Below are 22,911 nucleotides of genomic sequence, written 5' to 3'. Positions count from 1 at the left end.
TACATAAACTATTTCTTAATTCTTGCTACAATTCTTTGAGGCAATTTTTATTATTCCTTCTTTATAGCTAATATAAGGCTTCATTTAACAAATAAAGTCAATAGAAAGTTTCAGAGCTAGGATGGGAATCCCTGGCTATCTGAGTCCAAATCCCAGGTGAAATATTATGGTTAGTATACTCTTTGAAAGCAGAGACTATCTCATATTTCTTCATCACACTGTTTGGGGGGGCATGTATTTATGTTCTCTAAATTTGCTGAGGCGCCTGGGTAGCTCAGTCAGTTGAGTGTCTGATTCTTGATTTCAGCCTAGGTCATGATTTCACAGTTCATGAGTTCGAGTCCCATGTTGGGCTCTGCACACATAGTGCAGAGCCTGCTTGGGATTCTAGCTCTCTCTCTCTCTCTCTCTTGCTCTCTCTCTCTCTCTCTCAATAAGTAAATAAACATTATTATTTTTCTTATTTGTTTAATTGTACAATATCAGTTTCCTCCATGGGTTTGAGGCTGGTGAACCTACCTGTTTTAAATTACAGTGAAGTAAAAATGTATTCAATCTAGAGAAAACAAACTCTTTTTTTTTTTCTTTAATAGAAAACATTTCAGCTAAAATGTTACAGCTCAGACAGGAGAACTGAAGGGCTCCTTAGCTCTATCATAACCAATACTTCATAGGGAAGGAGTTTCAGGCCTTTGGGGCATTAAAGTGTTCCTAGGGTTTAGCGTCTGGGTCAGGACCAGGGCCCTTAATCCTCCAGTGTCAACTGCTGTTTGAGTATATTTTTAAATTGAATAAATTATGTTACAACAAGATTAAAATTAGAAAGTATTAAAGGGACCACCAAGGGCATTATGCTCCTGTGTTTGGTGTATGCTCAGACATAGGCTTTTCTATAGCTCATTTTATGATGGCTGAAAACACATAGTATGAAGAAAGAAAATAATTTTTTGTCTATAAATCTTCTCATAATGCCTTAATCCACTTTCCTTGGTGCTTCTTTGGTAATCAATTATTATGATTTTATTATCCTTTTCTCTCAGACCAGTTCAGCACTAGCATTCCTCATGAGTGACATGTGATCAAAAGAGTAATGGTGGAGGGACTGGTTGGCATGGAGAGCATGTTTGAGAGAGTTGGACCTGTGTCTATGATTTGGAATTTCAAGAAAGCTGATATATCAAAGACTGGGGACTTATTCTGTCTGGGACTCAATCCCACATAATTTAATAAGATCATCAAGGAAAAATGGTACAAGACTAGTAGAATTGAGAATAAGTTAGGGGTCTAGATAGTAAATAGGAAAAATGATAAAAGGTTTTTGAAATATGTTTCTTATGATTTATCCTTGGCTACAAGTAGCTTTATGTACTCTGGTTTTTCTCCTATTGAATTCAAAGACTGTTGGGACAGTGCTTGCAACCTTTATTTTATTTTATTTTTTATTCCTTGTCTCAAGACCTGTTAGAATTCTCTGCAAATAACAGAAATGCCAAATAAAGATTCTGGCTATCTTCTCTTAAGGATAAATTCCTCTTTTTAACAACCACAGAGCCCCTGGTTTTCTGGGCATCTAGAAGATAGATACATTAAACTTTGGTTCTTCTAAGATCTTGTATGTTTAAGAACCACAGTAATACAATCTTTAAATAGTCAATGAATCATTTGACTCATTTGATTCATTGTAATTTTGAAATGAGTAGAAGGGAAAAATATAATTAATCCCTCCCTTTAAAGAAGGTAGTGGACATGAAAAAAGGACAAAAAAAAAAAAAACCCAGAAAAAGCATAGTAAGTAGTACAAACTTAGATGATACAAACAAATATAAATAGACTAAACTCATTAGTTAAAATATAGTAGGTACTCAATAAACATTTGTTGAATGAAAAAAATACTAAAATTTTTATATAATACAATAAGCATTTTTGAGAGGCTTATAATTCCATTTTTAAAAAAAGTTTTGCTTCTATTCATACTATGAATGTTTTAGTATAGCTTTAACCAAAATGTAAATTATATGGTAACAACGTATTAAAGATTGAAATCCTTGTTCCATCATTTACTAAGTACTTAAGTGTTTCACTTAATCTATCTGAAGCTTAGATATAAGAGTAATGACAATAATCTCTAACTCTCAGATACTTTGCAAGGGTTACCTGTTACAGTGAATGTGAAAATATGATTATTATATTGTAGAGTGGTATTTTTAACTATAGCCTAATACTTCATATAAGAATTTTAAGTCCCACTTCAGTGCAAGATGCTGAGATAATGTTAATGCACATAATATTAACAAAACATATTTAAAGTAAAGTAGTACTTACTGCATTCTTTATTTAAAAATATTCATGATGATAATCTCTAAATCATAAAATAAGTCTATGTATGGTTATAGGTTTTATCAGGCTTATTTCATTTTAACAGATCTTTACTTTACAATACAACCCTGAGTTTCAAAATTACTAAACTTACAGAGGTTTTTTTTTTTTTTTTTTTTTTTTTTGGTTGTTTTTTTTTTATTCTTTTTTTTAAATTTTTTTTAACGTTTATTTATTTTTGAGACAGAGAGAGACAGAGCATGAACGGCGGAGGGTCAGAGAGAGAGGGAGACACAGAATCTGAAGCAGGCCCCGGGCTCTGAACTGTCAGCATAGAGTCTGATGTGGGGCTTGAACTCACAGACTGTGAGATCATGACCTGAGCCGAAGTCGGACACTTAACCGGCTGAGCCACCCAGGCGCCCCTTGGTTGTTTTTTTTAGCAACCAAAATACTTTTCAGCAGGTGTGGTTAACAATCCAGAAAAAAATTTATATTTATTTTCTCATAGATGAATAACTACTTCAGTATCCAATCAAGATGTTTTCATTCACAGATGTTACTGACAGGAGTTAATATTGTTCTCTTGGGAAGTAAACAGATATTTTGCAAAAAAAAAATCAATCCTAGCTTTTACTTTACATCACACAAAAAATGGGCATTGTACATCTGTTTAAGGTAATGAGAACATGTGTCTTTGGGCTTATTCTGAATACTATTTAATCTTCTGTGATACGTAACTTTTTATAATTTTATGTAGCACTACTGCATTATAGTAGCTGCTATACTTTGAAATAGTAATATTTGAATTAGGTCACCCAAATATCTGTAATAAATATGGGTTGTAATAAACTAACAGCATGATGCTGATAGAAACTGTCTAAGCACTATAAAACTCAACTGTTAGAATAAGCAAACTTATTTAGTTATTTAACATGAATTTAATGAATGTCTGCTGCTAGGTGTGCTAAATTTTGTACCCTAAAGAACATATAATCTTGTAGGAGTAGAGAAAAATATCAGTAAACTTTTACCTCCAGCATTTTACTTAACATAACAACATTATGATAAAATTGTTGGGAAGTAAGATGGTGAAGTAGTAGGAAGGCTTGCCTAGGTTTGCCTCAAAAACAACAATAAATATCAAATAATTCTGAATACCCAAGAAATCAATCTGAAGACTGATGGAACAAAATGCGCAACTAGTGGGAGAGAAGAGGCCACATAAAGGAAATTAGAAAGTGTGAAGGTGAGAATTGAGGAAGGAAAGGAGAAAAAGATGACAGATGCCGCAGAGGGGAGGGAGTCCTGATACAGAGAAAGAAGAAAGAGAGAGAGGGGAACACAAGGGGAATCACAAAAGGAAAACACTTTCCCTAAGACATAGACTGGGAAAATGAGAGGGTCTGATTCTTGTGAGATTTTATAAGGAGCTGAGCTAAAAGACTAGAATTTTAGAGGTCGGTATCATGGCTGGTATGGAGCACAGTAGGTGTTATAGTGCTCCTGTAGAAGGAGGGAAAATAGCCCAGTAGTTGACGGTGAGATCTGAGGATCCCCGGCACTCACTGGGAGAGATGGTCCCCCCTTCTTGGAATGGATCTGGGTGAGGTGGCATTGCCTCTCTGGGGACAAAAGAGCTAATGGGTGCCACTACTATCCCTTTCCCCTTAACATAGGTGCAGATATGGCTTCTGGAGGAGGCTAACCTGGACACTGGCTCTTTGTTGCACTTTACTCTCAAATCCATTCCCTTGTGCTTTGGTGCAACAGCCCTTGTGGAACAAACCAGCATTAGTCCCAGCATGGAGAGACCCTCCCCAGCATAGGTCCCCACGAGGCCAGATTCCTGCAAGTTTGTAGTTTTGAAACTTAGCCAACCTCCCTGGAAGAGAACACAGGTGTACTGCATTGCCAGGTGGCCAGATGGCCTAGACACATTCAGGGTGAGGGAGGGATCTGAGAGAAGCCCGGGAAACATGAGGGAGAGATTGTTACTCTGTAAAGGCTTCCCAGACAGCTATGGGTTTGAACTCCCCTATCCAGGATGGGAGATAGGGCTGGCGCTATTTCTCTTCCCCACCCCTGGCATAAGCTGGCGCTATTTCTCTTCCCCACCCCTGGCATAAGCTGACTTATGTGAGCATAAGCTCACTTCAGTGAGCAGAACAGCACCAATAGTGGTGATCTAAACCGCTTACACAAAGCTCCACCTACTGCACTCAGCAGGTGCTGCTTTTCTAGGGCAAGTGTGATGAGAACCAGGGTAGTAGACACCTCCTCTAGAAGACCAACACAAGTTCCCTCCACACACATATCTACTGACCATAGAATGCTGCAAAGCTTCAGCTATCTAGGAAATAGTGTCAAGTTTCTTTCAGCAAGCAGATCAGAGCACACCTAGATAAAACTCACCACCCTCTGAACAAGGCCAAACTCTCACCAATTCAGGCAAGGAGAAACTCTGCAGTGGACTGACCTGAGGGAAAGAGCAGCAAAACACAGCAGCAGAGAGCACAAAGCATACACCGGAGACACTTCCTGAAGGACCAGACCCTGGAAAGTATATGGCCTCTTCTTCATAAAGCCATTACATTAAGGAACATGAAAAATAATAGGCTTTTCTAACACACAGAAGACAGACCTAGACAAAATTCCAAGATGAAGAAATTCATACCAAAAGAAAGAACAAGGAAAGGTCACAGCTAGGAATCTAATCCACATATAATTGCTTGAGGGATAATTTAAAGCAACAATCATAAGGATACTAACTGGGTTTGAGAAAAGAATAGAAGATATGAGGGAATCCCTTAATGCAGAGATAAAAAAAAATCTAACAACTAGTTAGGCCAAAATAAAAAAAAATGCTATAACCAAGATGTGAAACTGACTGGACATATTACCCACAAGTATGGAAGAATCGGAGGAAGGAAAAAGTGATGTAGAAATTAAAATAATGGAAAATAATAAAGCTGAACAAAAGAGAGAACGAAGAATTATGGAACACGAGAATAGACTTAGGGAACTCAGTGACTCTAGCAAACATAATAACTCTCAGAGAAAAGGGGGAAGAAAGTTTATTTGAAGAAATTATAGTTGAAAACTTATCTAATATGGAGAAAGAAAGAGACGCCAAAGTCCAGGAAGCACAGAAAACTCCCATCAAAATCAACAAAAGCAGACCAACACCAAGACAGAGCATAGTTAAATTTGCAAAATATAGAGATAAAGAAAAAAGTCTAAAAGCAGCAAGAGAAAAGAAGTCCTTAACTTACAAGGGAAGACAAAAAAAGGCTAGCAGACAATCTCTCTATAGAAATTTGACAGCCACCAGAAGGGAGTGGCATGATATATTCAGCATGAGAATGGGAAAAATATGTAGCCAAGAATACTTTATCCAGCAAGGCTATCTTTCAGAAAACAAGGAGACATAAAGAGTTTCCCAGAAAAACAAAAACTAAAGGAGTTCATGACCACTAAACCAACCCTGCAATAAATATTAAGGAGACTCTTTGAATGGGAGAGAAAACCCAAAGTGATTAAAAACTAGAAAGGAACAGACAAAATCTCCAGAAAAAAACTACTTAAAAAGTAACACAATGCCTCTAAATTCATATTTATCAATAATCACTCTGTATAACTTTGCATCCATATTCATCAAAGACATTGGCCTATAATTCTGTATTTTTAGTGGGGTCTTTGGTTTTGTAATCAAGCTAATGCTGGCCTCATAGAATGAGTTTGGAAGTTTTCTTTCTATTTCTAGTTTTTGGAACAGTTTGAGAAGAACAGGCATTCACTCCTCGTTAAATGTTTGGTAGAATTCTCCTGGAAAGCCATCTGGCCCTGGACTTCTGTTTGTTGGAAGAGTTTGGATTACTGATTCAATTTCTTTGCTAGTTATGGGTCTGTTCAATTTTTCTATTTCTTTCCTATTTCTTCCAAATCCAACAGTACATTAATACAATCATTCACCACCATCCACACTATATGGGATATATTCCTGGGTTCAATATTTGCAAATCAATGTGATACACCACATTAATCAAAGAAAGGATGAGAACCATATGATCCTTTCAATAGATGCAGAAAGAGCATTTGACAAAGTACAGCATCCATTCTTAATAAAACAGTCAACAAAGTAGGATTAGAGGGAACATATCTCAACATCATAAAGGTCACATATGAAAAACCCACAGCTAATATAACCCTTAATGGTGAAAAACTGAGCTTTTCCTTTAAGATCAAGAAAAAAGACAAGGATATACACTTTCATCATTGTTATTTAACATAGTACTGGAAGTCCTAGCCTCAGCAATCAGACAACAAAAAGAAATGAAAGGCATCCAAAGCAGCAAGGAAGAAGTAATTTCATTATTTACACATGACATAATACTCTATGTAGAAAACCCAAGGATTCAACCAAAATATTGACAGAACTGATACATGAATTCAGTAGTCGCAGGATAGAAAATCAAAACACAGAAATCTATTATATTTCTATACACCAATAATAAATCAGGAGAAAGAGAAATCAAGTAATTGATCCAAGTTATAACTGCACCAAAACCCATAAAATACCTAGGAATAAACTTAAGCAAAGCAGTAAAATATCTGTACTCTGAACTCTAGAACACTGATGAAAGAAACTGAAGAGGATGCAAAGAAATGGAAAAACATCCAATGGTCATGAACTGGAAGAATTAATATTGTTAAAATGTTTAAACTATCCAAAGCAATCTATACATTTATGCAATCCCTATCAAAATACCATCAGCATTTTTCACAGACCTAGAACAAACAATCCTATAATTTGTATGGGACCACAAAAGACCCAGAATTGACAAAGCAATCTTGAAAAAGAAAAGTAAATCTGGATGCATCATAATTCCTGACTTCAAGGTATATTCGAAAGCTTCAGTGGTATGGTCAAGATGGTATGATATTGGTACAAAAATAAACACAGAGATCAATAGGATAGAAAAGAAAACCCAGAAATGGACCCACAACTATATGGTCAACTAATCTTTGACAAAGCAAGAAAGAATATCCAATGGGAAAAAGACAGTCTCTTCAACAAATGATGTTGGGAAAACTGAACAGCAACATGCAAAATAATGAAAGTAGACCACTTTTCTACATCATACACAAAAATAAATTCAAAATAAAATTCCTACACATACACATTTAGGATGAAAGACCTAAAAGTGAGACAGGAAACCATCAAAATTCTAGAGAACACAGGCAGCAACCTCTTTGACATGGGATGTAGCAACTTCTTACTACATACATCTCCTGAGGCAAAAGAAACAAAAGCAAAAATGAACTATTGGGACTTATCAAGATAAAAATCTTCTTCACAGTGAAGGAAACAATCAACAAAGCTAAAAGACAACCTTCAGAATGGGAAAAATATTTGCAAATGACAAAAATGATAAAGTGTTATTATCCAAAATCTATAAAGAACTTATCAAACTCAACACCCAGAAAACAAATAATCCAGTTAAAAAATGGAGAGAAAACTGGAACAGACATTTTTCCAAAGAAGACATTCAGAAGGCTAAAAGACACATGGAGAGATGTTCAACATCACTCGTCACCATCAGAGAAATACAAATCAAAACTACAATGAGATCTCACCTCACACCTGTCAGAATGGCTAAAATTACCAACATAGAAAATAACAGGTGTTGGCAAGGATGTAGAGAAAGGGGAACACCTCTTACACTGTTGGTGGGAATAAAAACTGAGGCAGCCACTATGGTAAACAGTATGGAGGCTCCTCAAACTGAGCCAGCCATGTACCCCCATTCTAATATTTCTTATGACATATATACAATAGCAACCATCTGGTGTTACTCTTACTGATCTCAATCAGATATCACATTTTTATTTATTTACTCAATTATTAATGATGAAGGGAACAAAGGCAAGAAAAATGCGGTTTAAATTGAATTCCCATTCAGCCTGCGGCCCATTGATAGATGTCAGAGACCTGCAGCATGTAACACTTACCAAAAAGTTTATGGCTGCCTTAATGACTTAAAGTTTACACTTCCTTAAAAACTAAAAACAAGCTTATCTTGACAATAGCTAAATCTTCAGGGTCCTGTGAGACCCTGCTTTCAGCATCCAGAAATTCCTTGGAGACTTAAGTTATCTATATCTCCACTCCCTCCACAAACCTGAGAGAATATAATCAGTCACTCCTCACAACCCCAGTGTAGGCAGATACATAGCCACAACAATCAACAATTAGAATGGCAATTAAATAATCTTGTCATAGGAGAGCAGTCTTCTGTCCGGTGGTAGAGTATATGATTTTTAATTACTCAGCTGATACTCTGATACATTTCAAAAAAGTCATGCATATTTCACCTGGAATGTTTCCTAGTCAATACACTGTCTAAAAGAATGAGCATATAGTAAAAAAAGAACATCAGCAATACAGAATGGGATCCTACTGTACCTGGTGAATGAGGCGGAGGAGAGCACATCAGAACAACCCCCTGGCCTTCCCTCACAGAGACTGCACTTCTTGTCCGGCCACTAAAATTTCCCAGATCTGTCAACATAACACAGGATTTAGATGCAAGGCTAAAAAAGTGGGGGAAAAACTTAAAGAATTACTACTTTTATAACTTGTACCTACTTTTCTCTCATTATCCAGACAAGCTTTATTTTTATTTGTTAAGCTGTGATAGGAAGGCCTTAAAAATAAATACATACCATCCAATTTAAATACCACAATTTTCAGATTATATGCAACTGTACACTCTTTATTTCTATTGAGGGTGCATACAAGGTGCCAGTGTAGGAAGAAAATAAACAATACATTTATAACCCATTAAATAGTCCTTTTATTTCTTTATAATATTTCCTACATATTGATTTTTCTACTGTTAATAGAACCCATTCATGCATACTGAGAAAAGAAATAGAAGTGGTTAGGGGGACCTGGTGTCCAACCTGCTGCCTCATTATGTAATGCTAGGAATGGCATGTAAAACCAAGCATGAATTTTCCAAAGTAGAGAGACTTGTGTGCTCTAGCAGAGTATAACGAAGATATAAAGTATTCTTTATCTATAAGTATGAGGGAAAAAGCCATGCTATTTTCATTTTATAGAAGCCTGGAATGGCTTGTGCAAATTAATTATACTCATCCATTTTGATTACTCTGCAAATATTGTAGTTATCAAAATACTCCACTGTAAGTATGAAAGATTATAGCATTGATTGGGGTTCAACTGTCTTTCCTTAAATTATATTGCATTTGCACAAATTGAAAATACTTTCTTAAAAACAAAATGACCTAAAAAAGAATGATATATATTATTTGTATTTCTATTATTGTTTATTAATCTATTCATAGCTCAGTATATATGGCCCTTTCCTCTTCTTGATCAATGATGTGATTTTTAGAATAGTTTCCTAGAAACTGTAGGAGTTAAATATTTTAATAAATAAACATTGCTCCAGAATTATCAGTCTATGAAATATATTCCCACGGTGAAGAATGCTTCTTGAAAATGTTCTCCTTTTCTTTCCTTTATTCACCAATTGTAAGAGAGATTTTTTTTGAAACTTCCCATTACTTCATATTAAAATAGTATGTTACATAGTAATCCAATGTAGACTCTCAAATTTAATGTTTGTTAATCTGACAGAAGATGAGACTGAGCAGTAAACAAAATATACTGAAATTATATGAAGGAGATAAATCACTAACTTTAATATCCTAAGAGGGATTCTATACCTTACTTTTTTGAGATATGTACAATAATTTACTGATTTAGTGAATGTACAATCAAATCTTCTTTTTTTTTATTTTTTTAACGTTTATTTATTTTTGAGACAGAGAGAGACAGAGCATGAACGGGGGAGGGGCAGAAAGAGAGGGAGACACAGAATCTGAAGCAGGCTCCAGGCTCTGAGCCATCAGCCCAGAGCCAGACGCGGGGCTCGAACTCACGGGAGACGAGATCGTGACCTGAGCTGAAGTCGGACGCTTAACCGACTGAGCCACCCAGGTGCCCCTCAAATCTTCTTAAATACATTCCAAATTACAAAGAACTAACAAACAGTGAAGGCCTAACGGCAAAAAAATACAGAAGTATTCGTTATTGATGAAAGTGTTAGGATTTTACACATAATTCTATGTTTCATTATAAATAGTTAAGCATTTCACAAACTGTATAGATAAAAAAGAAAGAGTTTCTAATTCTACTTTCTTTGGTGGTGGTTTAAGAACATACACAATAACTTCTGGTAAAGATAAGTTTACTCATTTTCAAATATGTGTGACTCAGGGCTTTAAATTCATATGTATTGATTCTTACGGATAGAAGCTGTCTTTTTCCCAATAAATAATCTTAATATGAAAACAAGCATGTCAAGGTTTCTAATTTGACTCCCTTTGACTCTACTACTGGACACAGCACAGGAACCACACTGTGAGGCAGTGGTTGCATTAAGGCTGTGATATCTCTTTAGGGATTATATGGCTTTAGTTTCCTTTTTTCATCCTCACTGAATTTATAAACTCTAAAAGGCTATTTGGATATTAATATATTAAAATTGAATTTCTGAAATGATTTCTGAAACATATATGTAACTTCCAATACATTTACTACACGTTTTGTTATGTTTATTATGACATTTCAAATTAACCTATTATAGTTAAAAGAATATTTTAATAGAAAACAATCATAAGTATATAATGTTAGCAGATAGAAAGGTCTAAGAGGGATCTCTCCTGAAATACTTCATAAAGATAACACTGGTTGGTATAGTGGGTTGAGTAAATTTGGAAACAGGAAGGTTTTTCACCCCGGGAAATAAATACACACACACACACACACACACACACACACACACACGCAAACACACACGCACATTTCAAAAACCAGTGCCTAGAAAAGTGAATTAGTTTAAAGAGTTGGAGAGAGAAAGTTGCAAGAAATTGGCAAGAAGGAAAGTGCATAATGGGTTCTGGACACTGATCTTATGATCATATGTTAAATACAGTAGATTGGTTAGTTATTAGGGAGAAATGAGGAAAAAGGGTCAAGGCACCAGGATAAATCTTATACAGTTAGGAATAAAGTGTTGAGGTTTATCTGTCTCCTGGGCTTTAATTTCCTAGTCTTAAATCTGTTCTGAGTAAGTGACAATGTTTGGTGTATGGGAGTTGTGTGTTTGGAAGAAGGAATGGGAATCCAGTATTTATTTAAATTGCAGTTGGTCCTGTAGGTGGTGCTAGTAAGTTTTAGACTGTCAATGTTCCAGGCATTCTCAATTAATTCTCTAACCTTAAAGGTGTGGTGAAACCAGTTAATTTATTATGAGTTATAAACTTCATAAAATTAAGTTTAAATTTTACAAAAACTAAACTATTAAAACAAGTAAAACATTTTAGATGTGAGACACTTGAGTTTTATTAATCACTAACATTTGGGTATTAGATTCTTATGTAAGATTGAAGAACTAAGATAGGTGTTCTTTCTGAGGGGTATCACAGCTTTAACTTCTGTGATTTCTATAGAAATGACTTACAGATTTTCTAATACTTGCTGCATCACCTGCAAAATTGTTGCATATTGAAGTCTTCTTTTATCACTTTTATTTTTTGTTGTTACTGTTGTTTCTGTTATCATTAGGATTACTCAGATCACTGTCAAATTTCTGTGTCTCATATAAATATCCTGTAATATAAATTGGTTGTAGCTCATTCAGAAACTACCTTTAACATTCTAAAACAATAAAAAAGAGGAAATGAAGATAGATGAATAATAATCACACTAGCTACTAGCATACACACTCTATGCTAGGCATTTTGGAGATTAAATATTAATTTCTCCATTTTAAAGATTACTAAACATATGTGAAGAGCAAATAGCAACTTGACAATGATTGCACGGCTAATAAGTAGTGAGTTGGCAAATCAAAATCAACGTGGTTGTTTAAAATAATGTATTAGCACAAAACCAATTCAATATTTAGAAGTTAGACTAAGTTGATTTCAGAACTTTAAAAATAATCTTCATAAGGGTCTGATGAAAAATCATTTTCTGACAGATGATAGACCTATAGATGAAAATATTGGTGAAGAATGGAAAAATAATTCTTACATTTATTTTGAGCAAGAATTGAGTTAGCATTCCTCATACATAGTCATTTGCCTGCAGGTAAAATATTTCCTAAGACACTCTACAAAAAATGTGATTATTAAAAATAGTTTCTAAAATAAAAAATTGATTTTTGACTGGTACCTTGACTGAAAGCCATAGGAACTTGAAGCTTTGTGGTGTTCTTACTGGCAAATGTGAGCTCATAAACCTATGATCAATTTGTAAGCACAGAGGGCAAAGGCTTATTATCCCCACTGATTGATGAGGGGACATTGGCATTCACTAAGGTTAAATAACAGAAATAAAACTCATAGCCAGTATTTGAACCATTAAGATGACAAATTCATTTCTGGAATTAGCATGTTTCCATGTTAATAGGAGTTATTACAATACTCTTAATTTAAAATGTTTTAATAGATGTGGTTATTTCTTTAAATACTTACCTATTACACCACCTGAAGTAATCTACAATTCTTTAAAATAATTGTTATAAGTCCATGAATGTAACATCATATCACCTTTAAAAGTGTTAATTATTTAATAATGCTTTTGAAAATATCAGTTGGGTTAATTAGAGGTATCTCAAAAAATATACTCCTATTTATTACATGAAGATAAGAATTGAGATGCAGCTAGAGGTATGGTGAGGTAGATCTACAAGAGATCATGAAAGCTACAATGAAACTTTCTTCATTCTCATTTTTCCTTCTTATATATAACAGGTCTGATGAATAATCTCTTGCTGTGGCTTGCCATTTTCACTTGGCATATTATCAGATATTAATCATCCAGCCAAAGGTTTCACTAATTAAGAGGAAACCAAAGTACACCAGAGTATGTTAGCCTTGAAAGAGACAATTTTAACTACATCACAAGTAAAACAGTAAATTGTAATTGCTTTTATAAAAAGATCAATTATCCAGAGTGTTATAAAAATGTTTTTGATCTTAAGGTCTTTCCTTTGATATCTTGATGTATGTTACAAAAAGTTACTTTGATGGTGAATAATACGTACAGTGAAATAATCTCAAAAGATAAAGTTATATATAAATTTGTTTGACTAATGTGATGATAGTCTATAATCCTAGCACAGGTTCTATACATGTGACATAACTTTCTACACTCTGGGTGAGCAATTATATAAATAATTCTTTTTTTCCACTTAAATAATGTTTCTTTCTTTTTTTACTTAAAAAATTAATTCCAGTATAATTAACATATTGTGTTATGTTAGTTTTAGGTGTACAATATAGTGATTCAGCAATTCTACACATTACTCAGGGCTCATCATGGTAAGTGTGCTCTTAATCTCTTTCACCTATTTCACCCAACTCCCCTTTTCCCCTCTGGTAGCCATCAGTTTGTTCTCTATCGTTAAGATATAAAAAAACTATTATTTTCTTACTTCTAAGTTCAAATTTGGTTTTTCAATCTCAGATCAGTCTTAATTCATTAAAAGTCTCAGGAAATTATAAGACTGAGCATCAAAACATAAATCATCATCATCATCATCATCATCAAAATATTAGTAAATAGAAAATGTACATAGATTTTGAGTATTATAGACCCATAGAGATAGGGGAAAGGTGCCATTTAGTAAAACCAGCAAGTCATTTAGTATTCCTAAAATTCATATATCTTTTGATTGTCTCTCAAGATTTGGGCCTAACTATTCTCTTCAGCTATTTTACATTATATAAGGTTAATACTTCCTTGCCTACAACCATGACTCCTTACTCCTCTCTCCCTCTTATTTATTACTCTAGCACAACTTCAACCTAAGTTAAATTAAACTCTTTACCTATTGTGCTCTTGGCAAGGGAATGTGAATGGAGAAGAGCATCAATGATCATGACTCGTTTTGCTCTAGATTCATCCATCCTACCCAAAGTAGGACCATTGTGCTACCTAAACCCAGTACACTTATGGAGTCCATTCTCTCCATCCTCTATCCAATACTTTCACATCTCTCTTTTAAAACAACCTCCTGCCCTTTCCCCCACTTCTTCCTCCTACTTCCTGGAAAAAAACAGAAGTAATAAAAAAATTTTTGATAGGGGTGTCTGGGTGGCTCAGTCAGTTAAGCATCTGACTTCAGTTCAGGTCATCATTTCACAGTTCATGGGTTCGAGCCCCACGTCAGGCTCTGTGCTGACAGCTCAGAGCCTGGAGACTGCTTCAGATTCTGTGTCTTCCTCTCTCTCTTCCCCTCCCTGCTCTGTCTCTCTCACTCTCAAAAATAAATAAACATTAAACAATTTTTTTTAAATCACTGATATACATTCCTCCTATGGTGGTCACTGCAATGTGTGTCCAGGATCCCCTTCAGTGAAGGTCTTGTCCCAACTCTTGGGGTCCTATTGACAGCCTTTAGCTCTTAGCACCATTATGGACTGCTTTTGATACAGAGAATCCACTCAACCAAGTTTATTATACCCGTTCCTTGGGTAGCACACAGACAACAACTGCTCAGTGAGTAAATATAATGACCTGATTACCTTAGCACAACTCCAGACAATCCTGAAAAGTCATTCTAGCTTTAAATATCCTCCTTGGCATCATCTGGGATTACTGGTAAACCTACATCACAGTGCCAGTTATTCTCCTTCTCACACCTGCTCCTTCCTCCTCCCTTCCAGTGGGTGAATTAAAAGGTCACTTCTTAATAACCATCATCCACACTAAACTCCACTCATGGAGGCTGTTTCCCAGGGAAGTCAACCTGTAACATCACCACAATAGTTGTCAACTTGTCTATATCTGCACTGTTTCTGATTATCTTATCATAAATGAACTTTTGATCTAATCAGAGACCAACCTCTCCCTTCTGCATCATCAATAATGTTCAAAATATTGGTATTTCTCCAAAGTTTAAAAGAAAATAGGAAGAAAAAAATATCCCTTTGACCTGATTTCCTTCCAAGTACCAACTCATTTCTCTCCACCCATAAAACAATCAAATAAATCAACAACCACTGCAGACAACTCCAATTCTCTCAAAAACTTTTCAAATCTGGCTGTCTTCCTAACACTGACCAAATTCTACCATGAAGGAAACCAATGATCTTCATGTTGTTAAATTTATTGACCAATTCCTCATCTACTTGACCTACAATAAGCATTTAATGGAGTTGTTTACACTTTTCTTCTGAAAAAAATTTTTTTGCTTGAATTTCTGCTCCTTCACTGTGCCCTCCTCTGTGTGAATGCCACTTTCATTAGCCACTATTACTGTGCCCTAATGAAGGCTGCTTTCATTTGCTTATTCTTCCTCATATTTCCAATGTCTAAATATTCCAGGGCCTCAATTTAGTCCTTGGACCCTTTCATTTATCAATCCACACCTTTCCTATGTTTATCTTATATTTAACCTCTTATAGTAAAAAAAACCATGTATACACCAAAGAATTAGAAAATGTATTCCTTCTTTTTTTTTTTAATTTTTTTTTAACATTTATTTATTTTTGAGACAGAGAGAGACAGAGCATGAACGGGGGAGGGGCAGAGAGAGAGGGAGACACAGAATCGGAAGCAGGCTCCAGGCTCTGAGCCATCAGCCCAGAGCCCGACGCGGGGCTCGAACTCACGGTCGGTGAGATCCTGACCTGAGCTGAAGTTGGACGCTCAACTGACTGAGCCACCCAGGCGCCCCACAGAAAATGTATTCCTTCTTGGGTACCTCCCTTGAATACTAATACACACATACACACACACACACACACACACACACACACACACACACACACACAGTTTGGTTGACATTTCTATTCAGGTATCTAATAGCCATTGAAACAGAACATATCCTAATGGAACTCCCATTCCCACCTGCTAACCTATCACTGCCATAATATTTCCCATAAGAGTAAATTTTTATTCCATTTTCCCAGATAAGATAAAATGCAAAAATCATCTGTATTTCCAATATGTCTCTCACATCCCACATACAATTCATGAGCAAATCCTATTGATACTATTTCATAATATATACAGAATCCAACAACATCTAACCTTCTTTATAGCTTTCATAGGCATCTCTCACCTTGACTGATGTGATATCACCCAACTGTTTTCCCTGAACTTCCTTTACTCTCTTTGTCCATTTTTAGCACAGCAGCAAAAATTGGTTATTTTTTTTTAATTTAAGTTTATTTTTTTATTTTGAGAAAAAGAGAGAGGGAGAGTGAGGAAGGGGCAGAGAGGGAGAGAGAGAATCCCAAGCAGGCTCTGTACTTTCAGCATGGAGCCTGATGCAGGGCTTATACTCAGTTCATGACTTGAGCTGAAACGAGTTGGATGCTTAACCTACTGAGCCATCCAGGTACCCCCTTATTTTAAAATGAAGGTAGGCCACCTGACCTAAATGGCTTTCCATGTTACTCAGAGGAAAAGTCAAACCACTTATGAAGGCCTGCAGGCTTAGACCATCTTGATTTTGTTGCTTCCTTGATTCCATCTCCTACTATATTCATCTTCCTTCCTTCCATAGTAGCACACTGGCTTTCTTGCTTTTAATCAAACAAAATATGTCAAGTGTTTTCCTGCCTCAGGGCCTTTGTATTTGCTGCTTCCTCCAAATAGAATATCTCCTACCTCCATTCCCCAGATATAATTTTGTCTGTCACCCAAACTTCCTTTAGGTCTTTATTTCAGTGTCACCTTCATGGAGAGATCTTCCCTGGGCATCTTACCAAAAAGTGCAACCTCATTATCCCATATATATTCCTTATCTCCCTTCCCTAATTAATTTGTCTCTTTGGTACTTATTCTCCAACAAACTATTATTTATTTCTCTTGTCTGTTGTGCCTTCACACGTAGAATTTAAAGTCTATGACACAGGGATTTTTGTTTGCAATGTTCATTGTAATATTCCCAGACCCTTTCCCTAGCTGTTCTCTCTGTCTAGGATACTCTCCCTCCTGGGTATTTGCACAAGTCTCCCCAACTTTGTGCAGGTCTCTGCTGGAATGTCACCTTTGCAGAGAGGACCCCCTTGAGCAATACATTCTTTCTTCCCATTTTCCCACATTCTGTTCTTTTTATTCTGATTCCTTTTCTATCGTAACACTTATGATCAGCAGACACATTATATAATGGGATTTAAAAAGTACTGTCTTTCCCAACCCATTAGAATATAATCTTTAAATAAACACTTTGTTTTATTACTGCTTAAAATAATGCCTAATGCATTATTCTTGTTGAGTACTTAGTCAATAAAACAATTGCATATGTATCTTTAGCATATAGTTATATTTGATGAATTTTAGTTTTAAAATATCCAAATGTTGAGATATTTTCCAAATATTATGTTATTATATCTTTTCAAAACTATAATCCTATGAGATCCAAAATTCCCATTAAATATTGAGCCTGACAGATAACACCAAAACATGTATGCATTATAATGCTATTTCTATAGCAGAATGTTCACTCAAGATTAATTATTTTAATAGTAAAAAGGTCCTATGTATACCATTTCAATCTTTAACTGAGATGGAAGGTGAATGGTAGAAATTATTTTTTAAAAAGAATTTCTTTTTTTTGGTCATGTAATAATTCCAAAAATATTAAATTTTCTAGATGCAAGTAATCATAATCTTTTTTATGGCATCTGAAGATATTCCCAGCCAAACCTCTTATGCACAACAGTCTACACAACCACACTGAAAATTATTCCTACTAAATAAAGATGACGCTTAAAAAAATGTTCTCAAGAGTAAATATTTGATTAATTTGTCTGCAAATATTTTAAGAGAAATATTATACATCCATGGCTTTATTTTATAAAGAAAATTTTTAATGTTTATTTATTTATTTTGAGAAAAAGAGAGAGACTGCGAGAGGGGAGGGGCAGACAGAGGGGTGGAGAGAGTACCAAGGAGGCTCCATGCTGTCAGTGCAAACCCCATGTAAGGCTCGATCCCATGAACCATGAGATCATGACCTGAGCTGAAATCAAGAGCCAGACACTTGGGGCACCTGGGTGGCTCAGTCGGTTAAGCGGCGACTTCGGCTCAGGTCATGATCTCACAGTCTGTGAGTTTGAGCCCCACGTCAGGCTCTGTGCTGACTGCTCAGAGCCTGGAGCCTGTTTCAGATTCTGTGTCTCCTCTCTCTGACCCTCCCCCGTTCATGCTCTGTCTCTCTCTGTCTCAAAAATAAATAAACGTTAAAAAAAAAAAAGAGTCAGACACTTAACTAACTGAGCCACCCAGGTGCCCCTCCATGGCTTTTTTTTAATATAAACTATTTAAGTTAATAACTTACCAGGGGGCCTTAAAACTATATTTAAAAATATTGCTATAACTAGAGAACCTTAACATTATATTTAAAAATATTGCTATTAAAAATAAAGGCTTTGATGGCAAAAGACCTATGTTCAAATTCTAGCATCACTATTTATTAATGGTAACCTTAGGAAAATTATTTTATTTCCATATGCTTTCTACTCAAAATGAAGTAATTATTACACATGTCTTAGAGGACTACTGCAAAAAATTTCCTAACAAATGAAAATATCTTACCCACACAACTGGCCAACAGTAAGCACTTGATAAATATCATTTCCCTCTAAAATTTCAGAAAGATGTATCTTATCAACTTCTAATTATAAATCTAAATAATTTTATTTTTTTTCCAAATACTTTGAGCTTATAGATTTATGTGTCCTCAACTTATAATATTTGGGTAATTTCTACAGAGTTATTCAAATTAACAGGAGATATAACACTTATAAAGTAAAGAGGCAGTTCACTAGAATCATTACAAGCACAGTGGTGAACTTATCACTTTTTGCATTAAATAAAAATTAAAAATTAATTTTTAACCTATTTATGGTTTAACCTTTTAAAAATGTAGTAACACATAGAATCCATGACTACATTGCCCTTCTTCCAAATTTATTCTTCTCTTTCCCCCTCCAATTTTTATTTAATTCCAGTTAGTTAACATACTAGTTTCCGGTGTGAAATTTAGTGATTCATCGGTTACATACAACACCTGGTGCTCATCACAAGTGCCTTCCTTAATTCCCACCACCTATTTAACCCATCCCCCCACCTACTTCCCCTCTGATAACCACCCGTTTGTTCTCTATAGTTAAGAATCTGTTTCTTGGTTTTCCTCCTAGTTTGTTTTGTTTCTTAAATTCCACATACAAAGTGAAATCATAAATATTTGTCTTTCTCTGACTTATTATTTCATTTTGCATAATACTTTTTTTTGAATTTTATTTATTTATTTTTAAGAGCATGAGTGGGGGAGAGGCAGAGAGAACAAGAGAGAGAGAATCTCAAGCAAGAGCCTGATACAGCACTCGATTGCACAGACCATGAAATCATGACATGAGATAAAATTAAGAGTCAGAGCCTTATCTGATGAACCACCCAAGTTCCCCCCTTTTGTGAAGTTTATTTATTTTGAGAGAGAGAGGGAGAGTGTGTACATGAGAGGGTGGAGGGGCAGAGAGTGAGGGAAAAAGAGAGTTCAAAAGCATAATACTCTAGCTTCATTCATGTCATTGCAAACAGCAAGACTTTGTTTTTTGTATGGCTAAGTAATATTCCAGTGTGTGTGTGTGTGTGTGTGTGTGTATCTTACATCTTTATCCATTCGTCAGTTGATGGACATTTGGGCTCTTTTCATAATTTATCTATTGTTGATAAAACTTCCATACTCATCAGGGTAAATGTATCCTTGTGAATTAGTATTTTTGTATCATTGGGCAAATACCTCATAGTGTAATTGCTAGAATATAGGGTAGTTTTTTTTTTTAACTTTTTAAGGAACCTGCATTCTGTTTTCCACAGTGACTGCACCAGTCTGTATTCTCACCAACAGTGTAAGAGGGTTCTTTCTCCACACCCATGTCAACACCTGTTCTCTCCTGTATTGTTACTTTTAGCCATTCCAAAAGTTGTGAGTTGGTATCTCATGGTTTTGATTTGTATTTCCCTGATGATGAGTAATGTTGAGCATCTTTTCATGTGTTTGTTAATCTTCTGTATGTCTTCTTTGGAAACATGTCTATTCATGTCTTCTCTCTATTTGCAAACTGGATTATTTGAGTTTTGGGTCGTTGAATTTGATAAGTGCTTTATATATTTTGGATACTAACCCTTTATCATACATGCCATTTGCAAAAATCTTCTCCCATACTGAAGGTTGCTTTTAGGTTTGTTGATTGTTTCCTTTGCTGTGTAGAAGCTTTTTATTTTGATGAAGTCCCTGTACTTTATTTCTGCTTTTGTTTCCCTAGCCTCAGGAGACATATCTAGTAAGAAGTTGCTATGACTGATGTCAAAGAGGTTATTGCCTGTGTCTTCAATCCATTTTGAATTTATTTTTGTGTATGATGTAAAAAAGTGGTCCAATTTCATTTTTTTACATGTTGCCCTCCAGTCTTCCCAACACAATTTGTTGAAGACACTGTCTTTTTTTCCATTGAATATTCTTTCCTTCTTTGTCGAAGATTAATTGGCCATAGAGTTGTGGGTTTATTTCTGGGGTTTCTATTCTGTTCTGTTGATCTATGCCTGTTTTTGTGCCAGTACTATACTGTCTTGATCACTCTAGCTTTGTAATATAACTTGTAGTCCAGAATTATGATGTTTCCAGTTTTGCTGTTCTTTTTCAAGATTGCTTTGGCTATTTGGCATCTTTTGTGATTCCACACAAATTATAGGATTATTTGTTCTAGCTCTGTAAAAAATGTTGTTGGTATTTTGATAGGGATTACATTAAATGTGTAGATTGGTTTGGATAGTATGGACATTTTAGCAATATTTTTCTATCAATCCATAAGCATGAAATGTCTTTCTATTTCTCTATGTCATCTTCAATTTCTTTCATCAGTTTTCAGACTACAGATTTTTTACCTCTTTGATTAGGTTTATTCCTAGGTATCTTAAGTTTTTTGGTGCAATTGTGAGTGTGATCAATTCCTTGATTTCTCTTTTTGGTGCTTCATTATTGGCATATAGAAATGCAACAGATTTTGTATCCTGTGACTTTACTGAATTCGTGTATCAGTTCTAGCAATTTTTTGGTGGAGTCTTTTGAGTTTTTGATATAGAATATCATGTCATCTGTAAATAGTGAAAGGTTGACTTTTTCCTTGCCAATGTGAATGCCTTTTATTTCTTTTTGTTTTCTGATTGCTGAGGCTAGAAGTTCGAATACCATGTTAAATAACAGTGGAGAGAGTGTACATCTCTATCTTTTTCCTGACTGTAGAGGAAAAGCTCTGTTTTTCCCCATTGAAGATGATATTAGCTGTGGGATTTTCACCTGTGGCCTTTATTCTGTTGAGGTACAATCCCTCTAACCCTACTTGGTTGAGGGGTTTTATCATGAATGGATGTTGTACTTTGTCAAATGCTTTTTCTGCATGTATTGAAAGGATCGTATGGTTTTTACCCTTTCTTTTATTAATATAGTGTATCACATTGAGTGATTTGTTTCAAATCACATTGATTTGTTAAATATTTAACTGCCTTGCAGCCCAGGAATAAATCCCACTTGATCGTGGTGGCTGATTCTTTTAATGTACTGTAGGGTTTGATTCGCAAATATTTTATTGAGAACTTATGCATCCATGTTCATCAGGGATATCGGCCTGTAGTTCTATTTTCCAGTGGAGTCTTTGTCTGGTTTTGGTATAATGGTAATGCTGGCCCAATTAATTTGGATTTTTTTTTCCATTTCAATTTATTGGAATAGTTTGAGAATAGGTATTAACTCTTCTTTAAATATTTGGTAGAATTCCCCTGTGAAGCCATCTGGCCCTGGATTTTTGCTTGTTAGGATATTTTTCTATTTCTCTGCTGTTTATCAATCTGTTCAAATTTTCTATTTCTTCCTGTTTCAGTTTTGACAGTTTATATATTTCTAGGATTTATCCATTTCTTCCAGTTAGTCTAATTTTTTGACATATAGTTTTTCATAATATTGTCATAATTGTATTTCTGTGGTGTTGCTTGTTATTTCTCCTTTTTCTGTTGTGATTTTATTCAGTTAGATCCTTTCTCTTTTCTTCTTGGTTAAGTCTGGCTAGGCTTTTATCAATTTTATATATTTTTTTGAAAGAACCAGCTTCTAGTTTCATCAATCTGTTTTATTGATTTTTTAGCTTCTATATCATTTATTTCTTCTCCTTTTTATTATTTCCCTCCTGCTGTTTTTAGGTTTTGTTTGCTTTTCTTTTTTTTTATTTTAAAAAATTTTTAATGTTTATTTATTTTTGAGAGAGACAGACAGAGCATGAGTGGGAAAGGGGCAGAGAGAGAGGGAGACACAGAATCTGAAGTAGGCTCCAGGCTCTGAGCTGGCAGCACAGAGCCTGACATGGGCTCAAACTCACAAACTGCAAGATCATGACCTGAGCTGAAGTCGGACACTTTTCATAGAGTTGTGATCAGAAAATATGCCTGGAATGATCGCATTCTTTTTGTACTTGTTGAAGCCT

The 22,911-nt window shown here is 35.2% G+C and overlaps 1 protein-coding gene across 1 annotated transcript in view; it reads right to left on the bottom strand.

Moving 5' to 3' along the window:
- The window catches only part of CNTN5 (contactin 5), a 495,116-nt gene that overhangs the window by 391,248 nt on the left and 80,957 nt on the right, over positions 1–22,911 (bottom strand). The window contains exon 7 of the mRNA XM_049640842.1: positions 8,786–8,881. Coding sequence (XP_049496799.1) covers positions 8,786–8,881 — 96 coding nt within the window. The remainder of the gene's footprint in view (positions 1–8,785; positions 8,882–22,911) is intronic.

This window comes from Panthera uncia, chromosome D1 (genome assembly GCF_023721935.1).
Source record: "Panthera uncia isolate 11264 chromosome D1, Puncia_PCG_1.0, whole genome shotgun sequence".
NCBI classification, from domain to species: Eukaryota; Metazoa; Chordata; class Mammalia; order Carnivora; family Felidae; genus Panthera; species Panthera uncia.
This window is presented reverse-complemented; position numbering and strand designations above follow the sequence as displayed.